General features: G+C 40.4%; 1 protein-coding gene across 2 annotated transcripts in view; it reads left to right on the top strand.

Annotated features, from left to right (window-relative positions):
* PRKN (parkin RBR E3 ubiquitin protein ligase) overlaps window positions 1-19,965 on the top strand; it is a 699,935-nt gene extending 679,970 nt beyond the window's left edge. For both annotated transcript variants that reach the window (XM_082276720.1, XM_082276719.1), the window contains 3 exons: window positions 1,711-1,797; window positions 14,251-14,368; window positions 18,755-19,965. In XM_082276720.1, the coding sequence (XP_082132846.1) occupies window positions 1,711-1,797; window positions 14,251-14,368; window positions 18,755-18,864 (315 nt within the window). In that variant the 3' untranslated portion in view covers window positions 18,865-19,965. The remainder of the gene's footprint in view (window positions 1-1,710; window positions 1,798-14,250; window positions 14,369-18,754) is intronic.
* The last annotated feature ends 1,249 nt before the right edge of the window (window positions 19,966-21,214 follow it).

Genomic DNA, 21,214 nt, shown 5'->3' with positions numbered 1-21,214 from the left:
TCAGATGTGCTCATAAGGAAATAAAGTCACAAAGGAAAAAGAGAGTAGGATACACAGCAGGAAATTCCATTAAACCCGGGCATAACCTTAAATGTTAAGGGATAACAAGTCTGTAAGACCATAGGTGTTCAGATGGAAAGTATCTCTCTGGATGTGTTTGAGCAGTGCTTAACATGCCCAAAACTTTTGACCATTTAATACCCTGCAAATCGTTGTTGTATTTAAATGATGCTCTATTACAACAATGCAGCCTCCCATACAACATACCCTGCAAAAAAGTGCCTCCGTTGTGAAGCTAACAGCCACAAGTGAATTAACAAATCAGTGTTAGTTGAAGTAAAACAAAACACTTTAGATCATTGACAAAATAGTGGAGAGAAGTGACAAGAAAGCAAACAAGTGATTAGGTTTGATATCTCTGGAAGTTAGAACACTCACTCCACTCCACCACTCCCAATTTCCCCGACTTTCTGAATAACAGGATCAATTCTTTTGTACTTGCACAATGCTTCTTTTCATTAAGTGCAGTTTCTTTAGCATGACAATAAAATATGATTTTCAGTGCTTCTTAGAAAAGTGAAAATACAGCTTGAAAGAGTTCAAATGAAAATACAAAAGCTGGAATTACTGGCAGACAAATGTTCTAGTGTCATGTCCTCCTGATATCCTTTGTTCATTACATGAGAATGCAGCTCTGTATCTAAAAATCAGGGCTGTTTTATCAGTCTGCTTATAATGCCAGTCAGAATGGCTTACTGCTGAGAGATCTTTCAGAGCATGGAGTTGCATCAAGACAGCATAGCTTTAAAACAGCATAATAGAGACCCATTCTACATTATTGACTTTTCCCCTTACCTGCAAGGACACAGAATTTAATGCAGCATTGATGGGTCAAAGATTTTGACACATGTCAAGACAGATATCTTCATTTTAGAGTTTAACAAAAGGCATCAAACCTGATACATATGAACCACTTTAGGTGGCCGAGGCAGTCAGGCTGAACTAGGGACAACTGTTTCACTTATCTGCAAAAGACATTACTTTTCAATGAAGCCTTATGTAAAGAGCAATGTTATTTAAGGAAGATGAAACCAGAACAGTTGCTAAAAGTGCAATAAAGGTCTAGAGGTAGATCCCTAAACCCTGTGTTAAGTATCATATCATTGTGTTATTTCTGTGGATTTTTTTAAACCATCTTAAAGGTCTATGGCAAGGATATAATTTCCTAGAAAATGGTATTTCATATGGCTTTTTATAAAGTGGTCATCTCCTAGCAAAGTCAGCAATAGTTTTCCATAGAGAAGGCATTTGATTCAGAACTACGAATAGACTATTTCCATTAGCAAACACTATACAGCAGAACTGCTTTTTTTCAGCCTTCACCCTTCTAGAAATAGATTTCACAGCAGGAAAAGCACACCCAGAAGTATCTAGTACGACTTTACGTCCCTAAATGAACCATGTAGCAAAAATCTCATTTTTAATAATGGCATTTACGTTACTTCACTGATGAAATGTGTAATAATAACAGCAAAATTGTTGTGTTAATGATCAGAGTGTATAATAAGATGCACAATTAGGAGGATTATGGGAATTTAATGGAAAGTGAAGGGCAAGGGATCATCTGTTGTATGACTGTTCATGATTGTAACCTGCTGTCTATGTCCCTAGTGTGTTTTTATGACTGGCATGCTTTGGTTTGTTTTCCAGTCCGTGTTCTGCCGTGAATGTAAAGAAGAATATCATGAAGGGGAATGCGACTCTCTCCTCAGCCCGCAGGGAGCCATGGCCCAGAAGGTATGGATCTCACAATTCCTGATCATTTTCCCTGGCTCAGCCAGAGTGACATTTGTCAAATGGGCCCTAATTATAATCCTGAGTAAAAGCAATTATGTTCATGCTGAATTACTCCAGCCATCGGAGTTGCCGAATTGGCTTTGCTGTGCATTTCAGTCTCTTTGATTGATAGAGTAGCTGAGTTCTGTCAGGAACACACAGGGCTCTGCCATCAGTTGCTAAAGAAAAGGCCTTCCCAGTGGGCTTCTAGGGTTGTCTCTATTCAATGTGAACACTTTTGAAAGACTTTCTATAGGCTTGCTGCCTTTCAGCTTATTTTTACTGCACCAGTCAGGAACTCATGTGGGTTTATAATATAAATAACAGGGCTTTTATACAGCCTATGCAGAAAATACTATTGGTAATTTATGTTTTAGCTTACAGAAATAAAAAAATAGATTGTCTAGGCTGCAAGATGTTAGATGATAATTATTCTATGCTAGTCTGTAATTTTGTAGCTATTGTAGCTATAGACCTGGACAGGAAATAGTTTTTCTGTCTTGGCATTTCTCTTTGTTTGAGATTCAAATTTTCCCTAAAATAAATAAATCATGTAAACCACAGTCTTTCCAACTAAAAATAAAAATTAAAAAAATAAATTTAAAAAATTAGAAAGTGGGAAGTGAAAAGAACAGGAAACATACCCGCTAAATATCTCACAACTTGATGTCCAGGGTGCATTCCTAGGAAGCAAAAAACTGCTATTCAAATATCTGGCAGGTTTGATGCTAAGAGGAAACTCAAACCCTGAGCCCCCACACAGTCCAGTGTAGCAGATAAAGGTTTGTGGGCAGGTGCTGATGAGGAATTGCATCCAGCCAGCTCTCAGGGAAGTGTGCCAACCTCCTGTAACTGCCTGCAGGCAGGCTCTATCTGAGGCTGGCTTTTGGGGACTCACTGAACACAGAAACTGGCAGGGAGCTGAAGCTCTCCTGGGAATCTTTGCCATGTGCTACCTGGAGATGGTTCCTATGCCATACTTTGCAGACATTGCACTAGGCCATGACCTGTGTAGAGATGCTTCTCTTTAACCTTTCTTAGTGAAGCTCTTCTAATTTATAGAAAGAATTAGCACTGGTTGAGACAGAATGAAACAGTCTGTATTCTAGTTGTCAGTCAGGTTATCTACCTCTGTTGCGCTGGAACATATGTATTGTATCAGACCCAAAAGCCATCTCCTTTCCCAGCCTCTAGTGATTTGTGATGCAGATGTGGTATTTTATGTTTAGTAGCTGTCAGCAATTTTTTTTTTCCATTAATTTGTGCAACCCAGTTTTGAAGCCATATGTATATATAATAAGGAGATTTGCAGCTTATCTGCCCTCTCTGAAGAACAGTTTAATTTTATTTGCAGTAGCCTTGAGCAGTCTTCCAGTTCCCATTCATACTTACATAAAAACAAAGCAACTTCAACAGAGACATTGAGAGATGCTTAACGCATCTAACAGCCTAGTAAAATAGGAGACCAAGGCCCAATGTCTTGATTGTGTTAGGACTTGAAAACATCTCAACCTGAACAGAGAGCTCTATATTCATTAAGTTATTTATGCTCAGAGTTTTGCCTAGAGTACTGAAAGTTGTCATGGCACATTACAAGTGAGTTCAACAATGGTGAAAGCTAGAGTCCATGTAATTTTTATGTTGTAGGGCAGAGATAAAGGTATGCCAGGAAGAATCAGAATACCATAGGAAAAAGTCATTTATTTTAAATATTTGAATATTGCCTTAGCTTTTCCTTATAACAATGGGAGCACTTCATCCGATTCAGTCTCTCAGCACACAAATTGCACCCAAGTAGACCTGTTAATTTAGCAATGTTGACTACTTTTGCAGTTCCAGTGTAAGGTGAACATTCTTGCTCTTCCTGAAAAATGTCCTGTACTCTCAAAGAACTGTTCCAGAATAGCTAAATTACAGTACCAGAATAACTCTTGCATCTATACAAATCACTTCCCCAGCACAGACAAAACCACAGACTACGCAGGATTCATTGATACTCCAGTTTAAGCTGAAGTTAATTGACTTAGGTCCACCTTCTCTTGCCCTAAGAAACTGAGAGCGGCACTAATTAAACTTCTCCACCAGGCGGTGCTGTGCCACTGAAGGAATGTTTTCCTTGCTTTTCCTTAGCCAGGCAAGCAAACCGAGCGGCAGCAGAAATAGGGCAAGCTCAGGTGCTGGTGAGATGCTGGTTTCACCCGCCCAGCATCACTGCAGAGCCGCCCGGCACACCGCACTCCCGTACCGGGCATAGAAACATTTCAGGGGGCATGTATGGAGGGCAGGGCCTCTGAGACAGTTTCCATCTCTCTCACTGAGATTAGTGTAAACATTTATCCACCTGTGCTTTCAGGCTGTCTGTTCCACTTGGCACCAACTGCCAGGTGCATAGGTCTGTGTGTCAGACCTAACTTGCTGTGATTGTAGTGCTTGGTGAGGCAGTGAGAAGGTTTCATCTTTGACTGTGGTCTGTTTCAAGGTAGGAATAATAGACTTCAGAGTTGTCTCCAACTCATGCAGTTTGACTCCTGTCTGGATCTCTTCCATATCATTTATTTTATAAAGAGATCTTATTGTCACAACTCCTGCCAGTCGAATTTAAGGACAGACATACTTCCACTAAACTGTTCCTCTCCAGAACAGGTGCAGGATACGGGATCAGTCTCAGGGAAATACTTCCTATAAGAAAAATGCAGGGTTTACTTTAGCCTGTAGTGGCTGCAGTAGTGAAAGGACCTTCTCTTGCCTTCGCATTTCTGCAAATGCCTGCAGGTCTCCGATGTTCAACGATATGAGAGGAAACACTGTGGACAGGTTCAGGCCTACGTCAGCATGACAGAGGTGAACATGGTGAAGCATGAGGAGTGGAAAAAAGATGAAAGAAAAACCAAAAAGGAGAGTTGTTGTGGAGGAATTGAGTGACCAGTAGTTGGTGACAATATAGAGAGCAGGAAGAGCTGTGGCAGCACTCCATGCAGTGCTCCCAACGTGTGCCAGGGCCCTCTACTTCCTCGGGACTTTCCATGTGTCAGGGCAGGGCCTGAGGACAGGGATGAGTCAGAAGGGTGGAAGATGACCTATGACTGGGCTGGGCAGGGATGTGGGGAGCTGGAGACAGGCCCTGCTGCTGTGTCACCAGGCACTGACATGGGTTCCTGAGCCACGAACAGGCTGCAGAGATTATTAGGGGACTGGGACAGCAAAGTCTGATGGTACCCTCAGAGCCTGGCACACATTTGGGAAGACTTGGAGAAGGAGATCCCTGCGAAGGAGAGGTAGAGGCTGATACAGAGGCATTTGAATGTCCGTGAAAGCCAAGAGCTGACAGGAGGGACTACAACCTGTCAGATAGAGCAGAAGCTCCACAAAGAGGAAAAGAAAGAGAGATGTGAGATGACATGGCACAGCTATGAGGGTCCAGGAAACATAAATGGTAGTGGTGGTGAAATGAGCCTGTGCTTGGGCAGATGTCAAAAGGAGGGAGGAAGAAGCCTGAGGTAAAGAGAGGGGAGTGTAGCTGGTGGGACTGTGAAGGAGGGTAGGGAAAGATGGAAGGGGGAATGGGGTCAGTTGGCAGGAGGAAGGAAGAGAGCAACCGCAACTGCAGGGCACAGGAGGACAAAGTGGGTGCCACATGTGGATCTTCGAAAGCCTATTCCAAATAAAGGAGCTGGAAGCTTATAATGGTGGGAAGCCAAAGGGCATCACTTGCTGCTTGGGGTAGAAAAGGCAAACTCAGCAGCAAGCATGCAGAGAGCAGCCCAGCTTTAACTACTGGCATATCATGACCTTGCAGATGTGTGCACAGATATTGCATGGCCCATTGGGAAGGATAAAATGTTCTCTTTCTGCTGAAATGTCCATTTTTAGCCCAGACGGGCCATTGGTATCTTAAACATTTACTTACTGATGCAGGACTGATTATTTCCCATCTTAGTGTGTAAATTACATTATTTCAAGGAAAATAAAATTTATCTGTGGCAATATCAGTTGAGAAGCTTTGTTTTAAAACCATTGCAGCCTCCTGGAGCTGCTTGAACTTTGGGATGACAGAACCAATCATATTTGATGAATTAAAAGGCACAGTGTGCATGATGGAATCAAAGACACAGTAAAGGTGACTCCAGCCAGATTTAGGTTTAGAAATAACCACATAGTCCCTGCTATGTACACCACAAAACCAAGCTTCCTGGCCTCTTTTAACCTCACACATATACAGTCTATGCTGGTGGGGAATCTAGCCATAAACCAGCTTCCTCTGTAAGTCCCCACCTTAAAATTAGCCTAGCTTTTCCAGCACAAAACTTTCTAGATGGTTTTCCTTTTACAAGGATAAGCAATGAACCTTCTTGCTCACTAGCAACTGGACAATAAAATGTGACCACGTATTAGATTTGAACTTTTCAGAGTAGCTTCCAGGATGGTTTTGCTGCTGGGCATGTTCATAAGACACCAGCAAGGTAAACTGTAATAGCAATAGCAATGACACTGGTGTAAAAGCAGTGACTATGTAAATAAGTGAATAGAATATGGGGCACTGAGTCATAAATGTTTGGGGGAAAAAAACATGACACAAACTGGATGAAACATGTTATTAAAGAATATGTTTTAGAGATGGTTCTGTGGACATTCTCCAAGAAGCTGCTGATTATCTTGTCCTACCAAACCAATGAGTGCGTAATTATAAAAAGCTTGCTTTTTAGCAAGTTTGCTTTTTCAGAGGTTGCTGTGAGTTTAGCAAAGAGAATAAATTAAACATCATGATAGATTTCTATAGTTACAGCTGTACACAAATACCTCCTATAACCTGCATTCAAAGGTGCGAACCTAAAAAAAAATTTGATGTCTAATTCATCATTCCATAAACCAGTCTGGCAGTCTTTGTAGAAAACCCAGACAAAAATCTAGTTCCTCTCATTTGAACAAGTTCTGCCATTAATGATAGGCAAGCAACAGCTGTAAACCTAATCCTAGACTAAACATCTGTGGTGTCTAAATTCTTAAAGTTTACCTAGTGGTCTCTTCTGCTCCAAGCTCCAACCCAAACTCCTTAAAAATCCTGTCAGAACATACCTAGTCTTAGTTCAAGCCTTAATTCCAGCTTGTTCTAGCAAGTCTGGCCCTGCAATTCATACAATCCAGCAAAATCCTTCATTAAACATTCATCTTTAGCTGCTGATGCAGCTAAAAATTGTTACCCATTTCTTGCACACGGGTTACAGACTAGGTTGTGTAAATTTCTGCCATTTTATTACATTGAAAATCTCATTACCTGGTGAAGGTGTTTATTTCAGACCATGTTCACTGTATATGCAAAATAAAAAATGTATTGCTAGTTTTATCAAAGTCTTAGAAAGCTAATCAATGAAGTATTTTTAGTCAATTTACAATAACACTAGAACTTATAGTTCAAATTATACATAGTTAAAATAAAGGATATGCAAACTTTCAGGTAACACCCATTTCCCTTGTGTTGTTTTTAACCTTCCACTGCTTCTCTGGGTTCTAGGCTCAATTCTGCAGTCTGGAATGGGCTAGCATGGTAAGTCCTTTACCAGAAGGAGCATGATGTTGATATTAAAGGATTTTTTTCCTTCTTACTGTATAATCTGCTTGGAGTCAGTCTTATGGGTTTGTTAACAGACTCCTTCTCTGATGTACAAGCCAACATTGGCATGTTTTACCCAAGTCAGTTATGCCTTTGTTCTCTTTGTTGTCCTCAAGACTGTTTTTATCTTTCAAGGCTGTATTTGGGTAACTGACCACCTGAGAGTGGTTTTTTATTGCTGGGGCCTCCCATATCATCCTGTGCCTCTGCTTTCAAGGCCTCTTCTATCATCCCATGCCTTTACTCCTCTGCATAGCACGTTATTGTATGGTCAGAGACAGTTCGTTCTGCCCAATAGTACCCATAATGGTCACTGCTGCCTGTTAGTTACAAAAATACATGGAACTGTTAAAGCAAAAGCAGAATAGGGAACAGTCATCAGATCATTAAATAATTGTTGTCACATGCCAAACCAAACCTCTAGGGCATGCCAAGACAAGTCCGGATAAAGCCTGATGGGTCCTGAGGCTCATGGTGCTGGCTTGGCACAAAGGCTGTGGTCTCTTACAAGACACAACAACATCATTTTTACTGAGCCACAAAGATACATGTTCTAAACGTTCATCTACAGTCTCTTCCGGTGTAAATGTATAGCTAGTGCTGTAAAACTTAACTTCAATTTCACTCTTAACCTGTCTGTCCTGGCTGTAGCCCTAAGCTGGAGGCCTTTGTCACCCAAATCCCAAAGCCCTTCCCAGACCCAACACCTTCAAATCAAACCTCAGCTGCTCCTTGTTTGGGACTCAGCCCTCACAGTCCTCAGGTAGCTACTGTAGGTAATAGCTTTGCTGTTCTGCAACTAGCACTATAAAATTTATCCAGCACCCCTGTCAGTCCAGGAACCTATCAGACCTAAGCAAAAGCAGAGCAGTCAGTGCCTCAGCTGAGTCAGGGCAAACCTGATCCTCTTCATCAGCACACGCTTGCAGGGCCCTGGCTGCACCCTAACCAGAGTTTCTGGGCTCAAAGCTGACTCAGGCACGATGTCCCAGGCAAAGGATCAGCTGGAAGCAGACCCATTGCATCACTTCCCAGACGTGTCTGTTGCTGCACAGGTGCAACATAGAGGCACACACATGCAGGAAAACCTGTCACAGCCCCTGGCATCCTGCTGAAGGCTGCTGTAATGTAGCTCCTGCAGAAGCTCCCAGATCACTTGGGCCTCCAGCCCATCTTCTCCTCCCATCGTCTCCTGTGTGCAGCTCTCGGAGTTGACAGTAGGGGGTATGAAATGTACAGGCATTGCCTGCCAGGCTTCTTTTTCCATCGTGGAACAGCTTCTAACCTCTCATGCCGTGTATTTCCAGCAAGTATGTAGGGTTGTGAAGCCTGGTCTCGAAGCAGCTAATGATAATCTAAACGATAAATAGTAAATGCTAACCACAAAATACATTAATTATTTCCCTGCATTTTAAGGGAAAGCTACTGAAAAGGTTCATCATACATAATATCTTTCACTGAGTCCTGAGTCACAGTATGAAATGTGGAATATCTATTATTAGGCCATTGATTTTTTTTTTTTCCCCCATCAGGCAGGTCAATTTTAAAAGTTAAATAAAACATGGTTGTACAAGAAATGGCACACCTAGCTTGATTTCTAAAATATCTTAAATAACTGAAAAAGAAACTGAGGCTCAGCGATATGGTATTTGGTATATTCAAAATGTCAAGCTCAGGACACTTCAACCTACAGGTGCCTAATTAAAGGAGCAAGAAAAATAACTATAACCAGGAAATGTCCTGTAAAATTAACCTCTGTGTTATAAATAAAGATGCACTGGAGGAAATCTGAGAAGAGGTCTTAACTTCCCGTCTAATGAGAAATAGACGAGAACTATAAAGGGAGAATTTTAGCTTTTCCTATTTTGGGTAGCAATAAAGTAACAAAGATGTGACAGACAGCTTTTGTTTATGAGGTTAAGCTGACAGTCATTTTCAGCTGTGTTCACTTACAAGAGAAGGCACATTCTTTATTCCACTCATGGAAAACAGTTATATAAGAATGACCTGTATTAGATTAGATTTTATGCTTTAGAGCAGTGCAAATTCAATATTCACCATCTACCTGAATTTAATTCATTATATGAATGGCTGCAACACACAGAGTGAGAACCTTGATGTGCAGTGTCACCAAACCAGAGCACTCTTTCATCTTGTATCCAACGTAAGACCCTGTGTATATCCTAGTTGCTGTCATCACAAAGCAGCTCTTTCATTTTATGTCAGAATTCCCTAGGCACACCAGACAAATTGGCTCACACAATGCTTCATGTGGATTTAACTAGATTACTGTAGTACTGGCACCTCTATTTTTCCTGTGTGTGAAACATTCTCTTTCAATGAATATCTTCTCTGTTCCTTATCTGTAGCCACATTTTAGTGTTTTGATTAGCCTAAATCTGTCTCCAAACTAGAGCAGTAGTCCCATAGCTATGCACATCTCTCTGTGTGAGATTTTGACTCTTAAATGGCTCAAATAATCCATTTTCTTCCAAAACACTCTAGCCTATCTAGTGCCCTAGTCATCTGCTATTTTTACCCCCACAACTGCAGTAAAAAGCACCACTAAACATGACAGTATGTTAATTCATGTGATCATGTTCATAAAACAGCCCTGTTGAAGCCAAGAAGACAAAATAAATTTAAGCTGGACTGTCACCATGCCTTGTAGATCAGGCTTCAACAACTGAGGCTGCTTTTGCTTAGAGCTCTAGCTCTAGCTCAAGTGGGCTAAATATTATGGTGGGCTGAACATTGCTCGTGTGCAATGAATTATTCTTTGTCTTCCTTTCAAATGCTTTCAATTATATATAGCTTTTCTCATATTCTTGTTAGAAAATAAGTAATACTTTCTGGTTTGAGACATCTAAACCTTTTTAAAATTCTGTATTTCACATAAAGTGAAATAATTTTACATATTTCTATTAACCTAAAAAAAAAGCTTATTTTTACAAGTAAAATTCTCTTAAAACCAAGCATTTCTGATCAAAAGAAAATGTATTTCTGATTTAAAGAAAGCTGCACTAGGATACATTTTTTTTAAGTTATGCATGACCAGCTTTTTTGCTTATCAGGGAGGAATGAAGCACCAAGAGCAAGCAAGCAGGAATGCAGAAATTACATCCACTAAAGCAAAGCACAAATAAGGTTGACAGCTGCATATTCTACTCTGAGTTAAGGGTCTTCAGTTTTCAGATGTTTTCTACACTAGGCAAAATAAGCACAATCATAAAAGACGTGTGCTAAAATAAGGCAGTATATAATTTGGTGGACGTCAAAATTTAACATTAGATATCTAAGACTTCCAATATTTTGAACAAGAAGTTTTGCCATGAATGTTTTTAATCTAGATGGTACTACTTAGTTGCTGTCTGTGAACACATACTTCATTTGTTTCAGTGTAGTTCTACTGACAGGTCGATGTGTACTCTTTTACCTGACTGAGATGCTGCTCTGAGAAGGACACTTGATTTCTACTTCAAGATGCTTTCTGTCCCTGTAGATCTTTTTCCAGTACTGCATTATATTGGTTAACTGCAAAGAAAGCTTTCCATGTACATGTTTTTGTATTTTTGTATGGTCCTCAGCAGTCTCTGTGGTCTCTTTATCCCTGTTAGGTTTTCCAAAAGATTCAGCATAGAGACAGAAGTAAATCTATATCCTTCAGTGTGACCCAGAGATAATAAGACAAAATTTCCCTCCTGTCTCACTAATGGAATACTGCAGGAGGGATATTAAATAGTGCTTACAGCAGCTCTTACTGTAGCTTGCTGTTATGTATGAGTATTCATTCCTGGTCATAATATGCAGCACAGTTGAGAATCAAAAAAATTATTCATGAAGTGGCATGGATGAAATCTAGTAGCTTTTCAATAGTGCTGGGACAAATGTTCTATACTAACTGGGAAACTAGAGCGTATTGTGTTGAGTGAGCATCAGAAGTGATCAAAGACTCCCGTCCTCAGCACATGTGATGCACACCTGGAGCATCTCTGAATTTCCTATCCAAGACCAGGCAGAACACACGAAGTGAGTGACCCCTCTGCTTGACAGACCTGCTGTATTACATAGGCCATTGTCAAGGAGATTAGGTTTGATAGTTTAGGATGTAAGAACATAATTTAAATAGACACTGGTAATGAAGAATTGCCATACACCTTTTCTTTATTGTTTGAAGAAAAAAATGCAGAGAAATATATGCTTTCCATCACTGGGTGTGGAGCACTAAATAAAGCACATGAACACTGAAGGCTCATAGATCTAGATTCTATGATTTCTTCGCTAATCAAAGGGACTCCATCACTGAGCCATTTCTCTGCATTTGGTTCATGCAGCTGGAATTTTTTAGCTTAGTATTCAGCAAGACTGGGCATAGGGGGGGATGTTTCAGCTCAAATGGGCTGAAATATCATGCTGCATCTAGTTCATGCTAGAATTTTTGCAATGGGATATACTAAAATAATAATTCACTGCTGTTTTCTGCAATTTGTTCTTGGTGAACTGCATGTGTGTGGCTGGAAGTAATTTCTTTTAGTTATTTCTAAGGTCTCCCAAGTTTGTATTGTTTTCAGAACTAAGATCAAAACTGTTTATACAAAAAAAATTAGAAATTTGGTATGTGAAATTTTGCCTCAGTGTCCTTTGCTATAAGGTCACAACAAAGATATAAAGATGGAGGAAAAAAGTGTATTTGCAAGTATTAAAACACTGGACTTGGACTATTTGAAAAAACTGAGCCACTGTGAAGCCCTTTTGGACTGACTACAAAAATTAAAAACACTGCTGGTCTTCTCATTTAGCTCTTCTGAAAAGAATAGCAATGTTTTGTCACTGCTGTAGTGATTTTCATCTGTATGGATGTTAAGTAATGTGTTCCCATTAAACCGAGATATCTTTTTTCTGTCACAGGAAAAACTGAGGCCCAGGTTAAGTGTTCCCCACTTTCCTGATCTGCCTCTCTGAGGTAGCTCAGATTGCTTGCAAAAGTCATCTTTCCTTAAGGATGTAGGTGTTGAAAAATCAATACTAGATTATGTTCTTTGCTATTAGCCTGAGGAGCTTTTTCTATTTCCCAGACCTTACTAATGTGCTGTTGTATAGAGGTCATCTTTCTGCCGAATCGCTGAATAATCCAGCAGGGTGCAGGGCTGAGTTCCCTCTCCACAAGCAGAGAGCCAAAAGTAAAAGTCACTTCTGGGATACAGATAAGAAAACTTTGTTCACTTTTTTCACTTCTACATCAAAAAGATAAGCAAATTGAAGAATATTAAGTGAGGGGCAACAAAAAAGATTCACAGACTGAGGAGACTGATGTAGGTTGTAAAATAAATAATGTCAAACACATACTTTTGAGGTTTCCTGATCAAAAGAAGACAGTGTGTATTTTTTATTGCTTTGTTGTTCTGGTTTGGTTTTCTTTAAATGCATATTGCAATGGCCACCAGATGAGCTGGAAACAAATTTCTGCAGATGTTGGTCTTTGTAATTCCATTTTAATTCAGGTCATTTCAGCCAAGAACTAAAATCTAGGCATTACTCACTGACACAACTTACACATTTAACAATACTAGATGACCAGAATTCAAGTGGAGTTACAGTTTTGTTGCATTTTTTAAGGTTGGGCCAATTTCCTTTTTCTGTCTTACTAGAAATAAAGATTAAATTAAAAATTATCCATTTAAATAAATATAAAAGTCTATCCACATAACAGCCTATATGTATTTAGAAGGTATACACTAAGAAATTTTAGGAATTGTTATAAATTAAATAGTTTTGTTTAAGTTCATCATTTTCCCACAGGCTTGAATGAAACCATATTATGGATGGAGAGAGCAGAGTTTCAAGGCTGGTACCTACCAATGTATATTGGTTATAGCTACTATTCACATAGTTGCCAACCTTGTGTGATGGAAATGACCCAAGGCACTGCCATCTCTTTTGTCCTTGTACTATCATTTTAGTTAGGAAACAGCCAAATAGGCCACTTGTGTAGATTATATAATTTTGTCCCAGTCATAAATAGGACAAACACAGGAGTCCCTTTGGCACTCTTCATGATGACTTTTTCCATCTGTGTCATTCTGTCTGGGAAGCTTTCATTGCTCATTAGTTGTTTTTTTTTTACTTTTTTTCCCAAAATTTTTATGTTTATTCTTTGTGCCTCTTGTATTTACATAGAGTTACATTGGAATGAAACTCAGACCTCCGATACAACGGAGTACACTTTTATTATGAAAAACTGTTTCTTTCCAGGCACCCCACCATCCTGCGTTACTGAATGTTGCACTTTCTTGGTGTTTTTGCTTTTCTTGCAAGAAGGGCTTTAATTCCTGAAGCAGAATCAAACCTGTGGTACCTAACATGTCATGTTATCAGCTGGGTTAACCTGACTCCTCCTTCACCCTCCCTTTTGCTTTACCTGTCTTTTTGCATTTGCAGCGCAGCTTGATGCTCCGACAAGAGCTCTGCCCACCTCTCAGGACAGGGAGCAGTGGGGAGAATGCAGCCTGTGCTGCTGCTGGATGTAGGAAGAACCTCCAGGATGGCACATGCTTCAGCTGCTGCCACCAACCCCATCATCCTGCAGTTCAGGATGTAACCCAGCACATGTGCTGTGCTCACTGGGACAAAACAGTCTGTGTTTTGAAGCAGAAATTCTGCATCTCTCACAAAGTCCAGCCTACCTGGCATTGCAGTCACTCCTGTCTGTTTCTTGTGGGTAAATGGTTGTCACTTCAGTGCAGACATCATATCCCAGTGCAACCTTTCAGTAATGTGCCCACAGGTGCTTTTCTCTCTCTTTGCAGGGGTATGTAGTAGATGAACATGCAGCCATGCAGGCTCGATGGGAGGAAGCATCTAGAGAAACAATCAAGAAGACAACCAAGCCATGCCCCAACTGCAATATTCCAGTAGAAAAGAATGGTAAGTTTATTAGATATCTTGTACTTAACTGTCTTTTAAAATTCATTTTACAGTATAAAAGCATGAATGTGCAGGTGTACATATGCATAATATTATTCCAAGAAGGGGAGAGCACAAAAGGCTTGAATAATTCCCTGTGTCACTTCATCTAAATTATCTTGAAAACACTAAGCCTAAATCACTTAGTTCTAAAACCACGAATTAAGCCTCACAAAATGCCCTGGTATTTTGTAGGTAGGGAAAATGAGGCATTGGATGTAGCATTCATATGACTGGATATCCAGCTAGTTGTCTAGATTTTCCATTGTCACTGGGAAAAATAGGCATTTGTAGGGTAAAACTCATGTCACGATGAAGCAGAACATATGTCTGATGTAGGCCAGAAAAATCACACCTAAAAGTGAGTTGTGAAGAATTAGTCCTGCTGTAGATGTCTACACAGTATATGGCTGAATTTAGGTGAGATTAAGGTGAGATTTAGGTGAGATTGTGGCATATTCAGCCATATGCCCATGGTAGAAGAGCATGTTAGAGGAAGCAACATGAGTCCTGACAAACAGTTTGCATTAATCAACGCTTACCGTGTAGGAAGAAGAGTAATCTGCTGGCACTGGGATGTTTAAAATGAAGAACAGGAATGGTAAATAGGCTATACTTTATAGGTTAATGCTGTTCCAAGACTTAATTGTATTTATGTTAATTAATAAAAATACATTAGCATGATTGCCTAAATATTATACAAACATTTAGAGGATGATTCCCAATTTTGTGGCATTCACATGGGACACTGAAAACACCAAATAAGGCACTATGAACTGCAAGGGGAGAACACTTCAAGCAGTGACACTGCAGAAATATTACTGGGCTTCGAAGAAATAGGACAAAATCCTGAAATCTGGGGTTTGATGAAAGAAAAGAAGGCAGTTGGCAGATGGAAAGTGGGAGACACCTTCAAGCACAAGAAGAAAAGGAAAGAAAGCTTGAATTCAAGAGTGGGAAGGTGAGACAAGACTTGGCATAGCGTAGAGAGCAAGCTGGGCAGCAGAAGAGAGATAACAGAACGCTGGGTCAAAAAATTATTTACAGATTTGTAGAACAGACTGAAAACCAGAAGTTTTAATCTGATTAGAGATAGACAAATTATAATGGTGACTATTTATATTCAACAGCTTGTGCACAGCCAAATAGAAAACCCCTTCTGGTTAGGCTTGAAGGAGTGGTAGGACCTTTACTTTCTCTCAGACTCTGCTACAAAATCTTTACTGGTAAATTACAGACAGTTGTCATTTGTCACAAACAGGATATCCCTATTTGACACCATTCACACAAGTCCCATTAATGCTTAAGGAAGTTGTTTGTAAAAATCAAAGAGGAAATAAAGGCAGTTATAATTTTTATTTTGAACCATGAGCAGGAAAAGACCTTTTGTTGCTTATAGCCTGACCCAAGTCAGAACTGTGCCTCGTAATGCAAAATGCCAAAGCCACGGTAGCAGGCTAGAAACACACTGGAATTGGCTGATTGTGCTGCCATTCAGAAAAACCTTGATGGGTTGGAGAGATGGTCAGAGAGGAACCATCTGAAACTCAGCAAAGGCAAATGCAGGGTCCTGCACTGGGGGAAAAATAACCCCAGGAACTGGCACAGGCTGGGGGCTGACCTACTAGAAATCAGCTCTGCAGAGAAGGAGCTGGGGGTCCTGGAGGAAAACAAGCATCCGTGAGCCAGCATTGTGTCCCTGTAGCCAAGAAGGCCAATGGAATCCTGGGGTGCAGCAGGAAGAGCACTGGCAGCAGCTCAAGGGAGGTGATCCTGCCCCTCTGCTCAGCCCCGGTGAGGCACATCTGGAGTGCTGTGTCCAGCTCTGGGCTCCTCAGGACAAGAGAGACCTGGAGCTCCTGGAGCAGCTCCAGTGGAGGGTAACAAAGATGGTTAAGGGACTGGAGCATCTCTCTTATGAGGAAAGGCTGAGGGAGCTGGGCCTGTTCAGCCTCAGGAAGAGACACTGAGAGGGGACCTCATCAATGTCTGTGAGTATCTGAAGGGAGGTGCCAGGAGGATGGAGCCAGGCTCTGCTCAGTGGTGCCCAGCAATGGGACAGGAGGCAATGGGCAGAAACTGATGCACAGGACATTCCACCTGAACATGAGGAAGAACTTCTTTACTGTGTGGATGACTGAGCACTGGAAAAGATTCCCCAGAGAGGTTGTGGAGTCTCCCTCACTGGAGATATTTAAAATCCATCTGGATACAATCCTGTGCAATGTCTTCTGGGATGACCCTGCTTGAGCAGGGAGGCTGGACCAGCTGACTCAATGTGGTCCCTTCCAACCTTACCTATTCCATGAGTCTGTGATTCCAATGAAGGACTACAAAGATTATAAAAAGAACTGTGTAAATAAATAGACATGGGAGAAGTGAAGAAAACAGGGACAAATTCTTCTCATGGTGCCCACTGAAAAACAGACAACCACGTGCGCAAATTGAAACACAGAAATTCCATTTAAACGTAAGAAAATACTTTTACTGCGTGGGTGGTTGAAGACTGAACATGTTGCCCAGGAAGTGTTTCCATTCTAGGATACATTTGAAACGCCAACTGGATGCAATCCTGAGCACCCTACTTTAGCTGCCCTGCTTTGAGCAGTGGGTTTTGGATTGGATGATCTCTAAAGGGTCACTCCCACCTCAGTGATTCTGTCACTTTGCAAATTAAAGCATGAAGCTTAAATGGTGTAGTGTTTGCCTTCTTCTTTGGTCATGGGTACTGCATGTGCCAGCTTCTAGGCTGCCATTTGTAAACTTAAAGAAGCACTTCAGAGCTGCCTACGTACAGCTGCAGTTAAGAGACTGACAACTGTACCTGAGGTCTGCCAGCAGTCCTCATTTGGGAGGAGTACACTGACTCCACTCAGAAGAATAATTCTGCTTTCCTTCCACAAATGTTCCATGGACACTGTCTTTTACAGGGGACAGTGACAATGCCAATAACTTTTCTGTAGTTTCTGGATGCCAATAACTTTCCTGTAATAGCTGAAGTGAAAGAGAGAAACACTTTCCCATAGCTCAGTCCCCAGTCCGAGTGAGTTTAAACACACATCCAAATCTCGCAGAGGACTGCTGTACTCACAGAGCTTTAGGTCACGTTGCTTGAGGCACTCTCCACTCTTGACTGCTGATCTCAGCTGCCATGTAGTAGAGAATAACATGATTTATGTAGCTTAGGAGGGAGGGCACATGTTTGACAGAGGGCACCAGGACTGAGACGAGTTTTACCCAGTGACGGCTTAATCGAAACTGTAGGAGAAGACTGGATCTAAACTTTAAATAAACTGTAACATGGAAGCTGGCCATTTGTATGTTTACATTTAAATAAGATAAAAATCTTTCTGGCACATTGCCTTTCTTACACAAAGATATAAACTGACAAATATACCTTGCTATCACAAGTAGTTTCCTCTCTCTGTCAGGTGAAGCAGACAGGCCTATTTTAACAAACCAGTTGTTGTTTGTTTTTGCCTTCTGAGAAACATTCTGGAGTGGCATTTATAAAAAAGGTGCTGTAAGCGTAGCAGCTCGAACAGTAGGGAGCACACACTCCCTGTATCTCCCCCATCACCATTTGGAGTCAAACCAAGGTGACATTTCAGCATTTCTTCATACTGCATGCTTTTCTCTCAGTTTGAATTATACAAAAGATCTCTTTGTGTGGTAAGCAACATAATTTCCATTTGAAGTGTATTTCTGTAATGTTAATGTTTTATATATTACAAAACAAACTTTTGATCAAGGTTGTGAGCAGAGAAATTAAAGCTGCTGTCATGGTATGAAGAAGTAAGAAACCCAACATGCAAGAAGCATTGATATGATCAAAGGCTGCTTCAGATACTAAAAAGGTCAAATCAAATTATTAATGTCATTTTTGTATAATCAGGAGTCAGACACCAAAGCCTGTACCTTCTGATTTACTAACTTTGCAAATCTTGCAGTTGTTGAATCCAAATTCAAAAAATAATTTAATTTTGTTTATCTTATGGCTCACAGCTGGACTAGTATAGAGTAACCTTGAGGAGATATCTCCATGACTGCTTTGAGATGCCACAGATTATCATTTCTTTTCCCTATCCCTAGCATAGTCTTTTTTAGTTTCCACCTAGCCCTGCAGTCCCTCAAGTGAAAAAAGCACATTAAAGCCCAGTAAGAGAGGAGTAGCGAGTTTTAGAAAGCCCAGGGAAATATTCTTCAGGTTTGTACTTTTCTTTTATTAAATAATTTAGTTAGTTGGTAAATTAATGTCTAAGAAAGTCGATTTTAATGCTCTTAATTGCTGATTAACATCTCTAAGTGTTTGCCAAGTACCGAAGCCATTCTGTTGCTATTTTGCAGGTGGCTGCATGCACATGAAATGTCCTCGCCCTCAGTGCAGATTTGAGTGGTGCTGGAACTGTGGCCTGGAGTGGAACAGAACCTGCATGGGAGATCACTGGTTTGACTAGCAGTGCTGAGGCCAGCTCATGTTGCTGCTAAAGCTTGTTTTCATCAGGGCCAAATTCTGAACCCGTTGCTTAAACAAAATTCCCAGTGGTTTTAGGGACACAGAGTTCAGAAGTTGGCCTAGTTTGTTCGTTTTTTGCTTTACTGCATATGCAATCATACCAAAATCACATTGAAGTTATGCCAAGGCTTTTAAATCCACTAAGTAAAAAGAATAATTGTTTTAATGGACAGAGTTGCTCATCATGGTACAAAGAAGGGTAAATTACTACTTTTTGAACTTGTGCCATCTGTCAACATGGAGAATAGGTAGCATTACCATGAAGAACCTTACTTGACATTTGTAGTCAGGAATCCATAGCTCTTGCAGGAGGGAGCAGCCTGCATACGTGTGTGTGTGTGTCCGAGTGTGTGAGCATCAAGGGGGGACAGAAGATGTTTCCTACACCATCTGCTTTTTTTCTTTGACCACTTCTTTGCTCATTCAGCACAATTTTTGATTTCGAGGCAGTATATCTTAACAGAATTTTTGGCAGAGGGAAGACTGTGGCTCTTAAGTTTTTTCTCAGGGTTTCTTCCTAACAGGCTTTCTGTAGGGGTTTTGCTTTCAAAAGAAATTCTCATGGAAACACCCAGCTTTATGTCATGCTTACGCTTGTGTATTTGTGACATACAACACAAAGCCCGCCTAGCTACTCATTATAGACTTTGTTACCATGGGAAGATTAGCTAAGGATGCAGTTTCAGCCCTATCTGTGACTGTTGCTACAGTGGTGACTGCATCCAATTAAATTTTGTGCAAGCTACACTCACAGGGCTTCATTTTTCTTGTACTTATGGAATGCTTTGGACATGGCAAAGTGAGGCAGCAGAAGACTTCTCAGGGCTTTTCTCCACCATGATTCTCCTAAGCTGAATTAGAATATGGGCATGGTTCTGAACATTTATTTGTTGCTCTAATGGTGTGGGGCTGAGGGACAGCTTCGTTTTACAATGTTAACACCGTGAGTAAAGTTTAATAGCGTTTCTAAGTCTGAACAGTTTTACTGTTTGTGATCTTTACACTGATGTTTTATTCTGAAATGAAATGGGTTATGTCCACATCCAATACACCATGTAAGGATTTGCACAATTTAGTTTTGGAAAAAAAAACGCACAATAAATAAAGTGGTCAAAATGTTAAACTTTATTTTTTTTTTTCATTTGAATACAGAGTGAGTACAAAAATGTTGGGTGGGTCATGCATTGCCTTGACTGATTCAAACTCCCAGCTGAGAGGCTAGCCCTTTGATCAAGACAATGTTAGCACAAAATAAATTCCACAATCATGGTCTTCCTTTTATCAAGTTTGAACTAATATTTTGTATGGCATGACTGTAGAGCCCTGAAAATATGGGTGTGCCTCATATCAGTGCAGAATATGACCCTTGAGGCATAAAAAAAAATCCCAGGCTCACTAGAAAAAATGTCGAATTGCTAAAACCAGTGGAATATTCATCTGTCTAAACTGGAAGTGACATTAAAAGTGTGAGGAAACAAAAGAGTAAATGGCATGAGGTACCAAAAATGAGAGAGTGAACTGGTAGAATTAAGAAAATGAGAAAGAAAGGAAGGGGCAATGAGAAGACAATGGACATTTCCTAAAGGTAATTATCCTGTTTGGCACTGCTGAACTAAAATTTATATAGAAGTAGCTACATTGAAGTGTAGGAGTGCAATTGAATGCCACAATGGAGCTCATTGAAGTACTTTGTCTTAACAAGGGTATTTTACTGTGAACTCTGATTATCTCATGATTTGATTTCCTATATCTGGGTCTATTTTATAATTTATATGGCTTGTTTCCAACAGGCTAGGGAAAAAGTAACAGTGCTAAATTTTACTTTGATCATGTGTTACCTGGGAGTTCATCACTGTATTTCATATTTAAAAACATTCAGAATTAAAGAAGTCTGAATCTCCCTTTTTGTTAAAGCGTCTTTCTTATTTAGGATGAAGAAGTCATTCACTCTAAGGCAGTTTCACTGAGTTAGAGCCTGATCTAACATGTTAATGTTTTAATTGTTAGGTAGAAACACATGATTTACACCCCTGGATCAAGGTCCATTGAAGTCAATGGACTATAGACTATCTACTGTATTTCTTTGTGGCCTGGGAAGGGCATGACAGGAGTGAGTCATAAGGCTAGAATAGAAACATCTCTTTCTTGGAAGAACTTGTCAGAGAACAGGATTATGAGCATTCGTCTGAGACGTAAGCAAGGGCAGGAAAGGAGAATAAAGAAAGGAGTTCCAGCATTGGCTCAATGTGTGTTGCATCACACAGCCCAGAGTTTGCACTCTGCCAAAAACA

The sequence above is a fragment of the Coloeus monedula genome (genome assembly GCF_965178545.1).
Source record: "Coloeus monedula genome assembly, chromosome: 2".
In the NCBI taxonomy this organism is placed as follows: Eukaryota; Metazoa; Chordata; class Aves; order Passeriformes; family Corvidae; genus Coloeus; species Coloeus monedula.
Note: the sequence above shows the minus strand (reverse complement) of the source record. Positions and strands in the feature narration are given on the sequence as shown.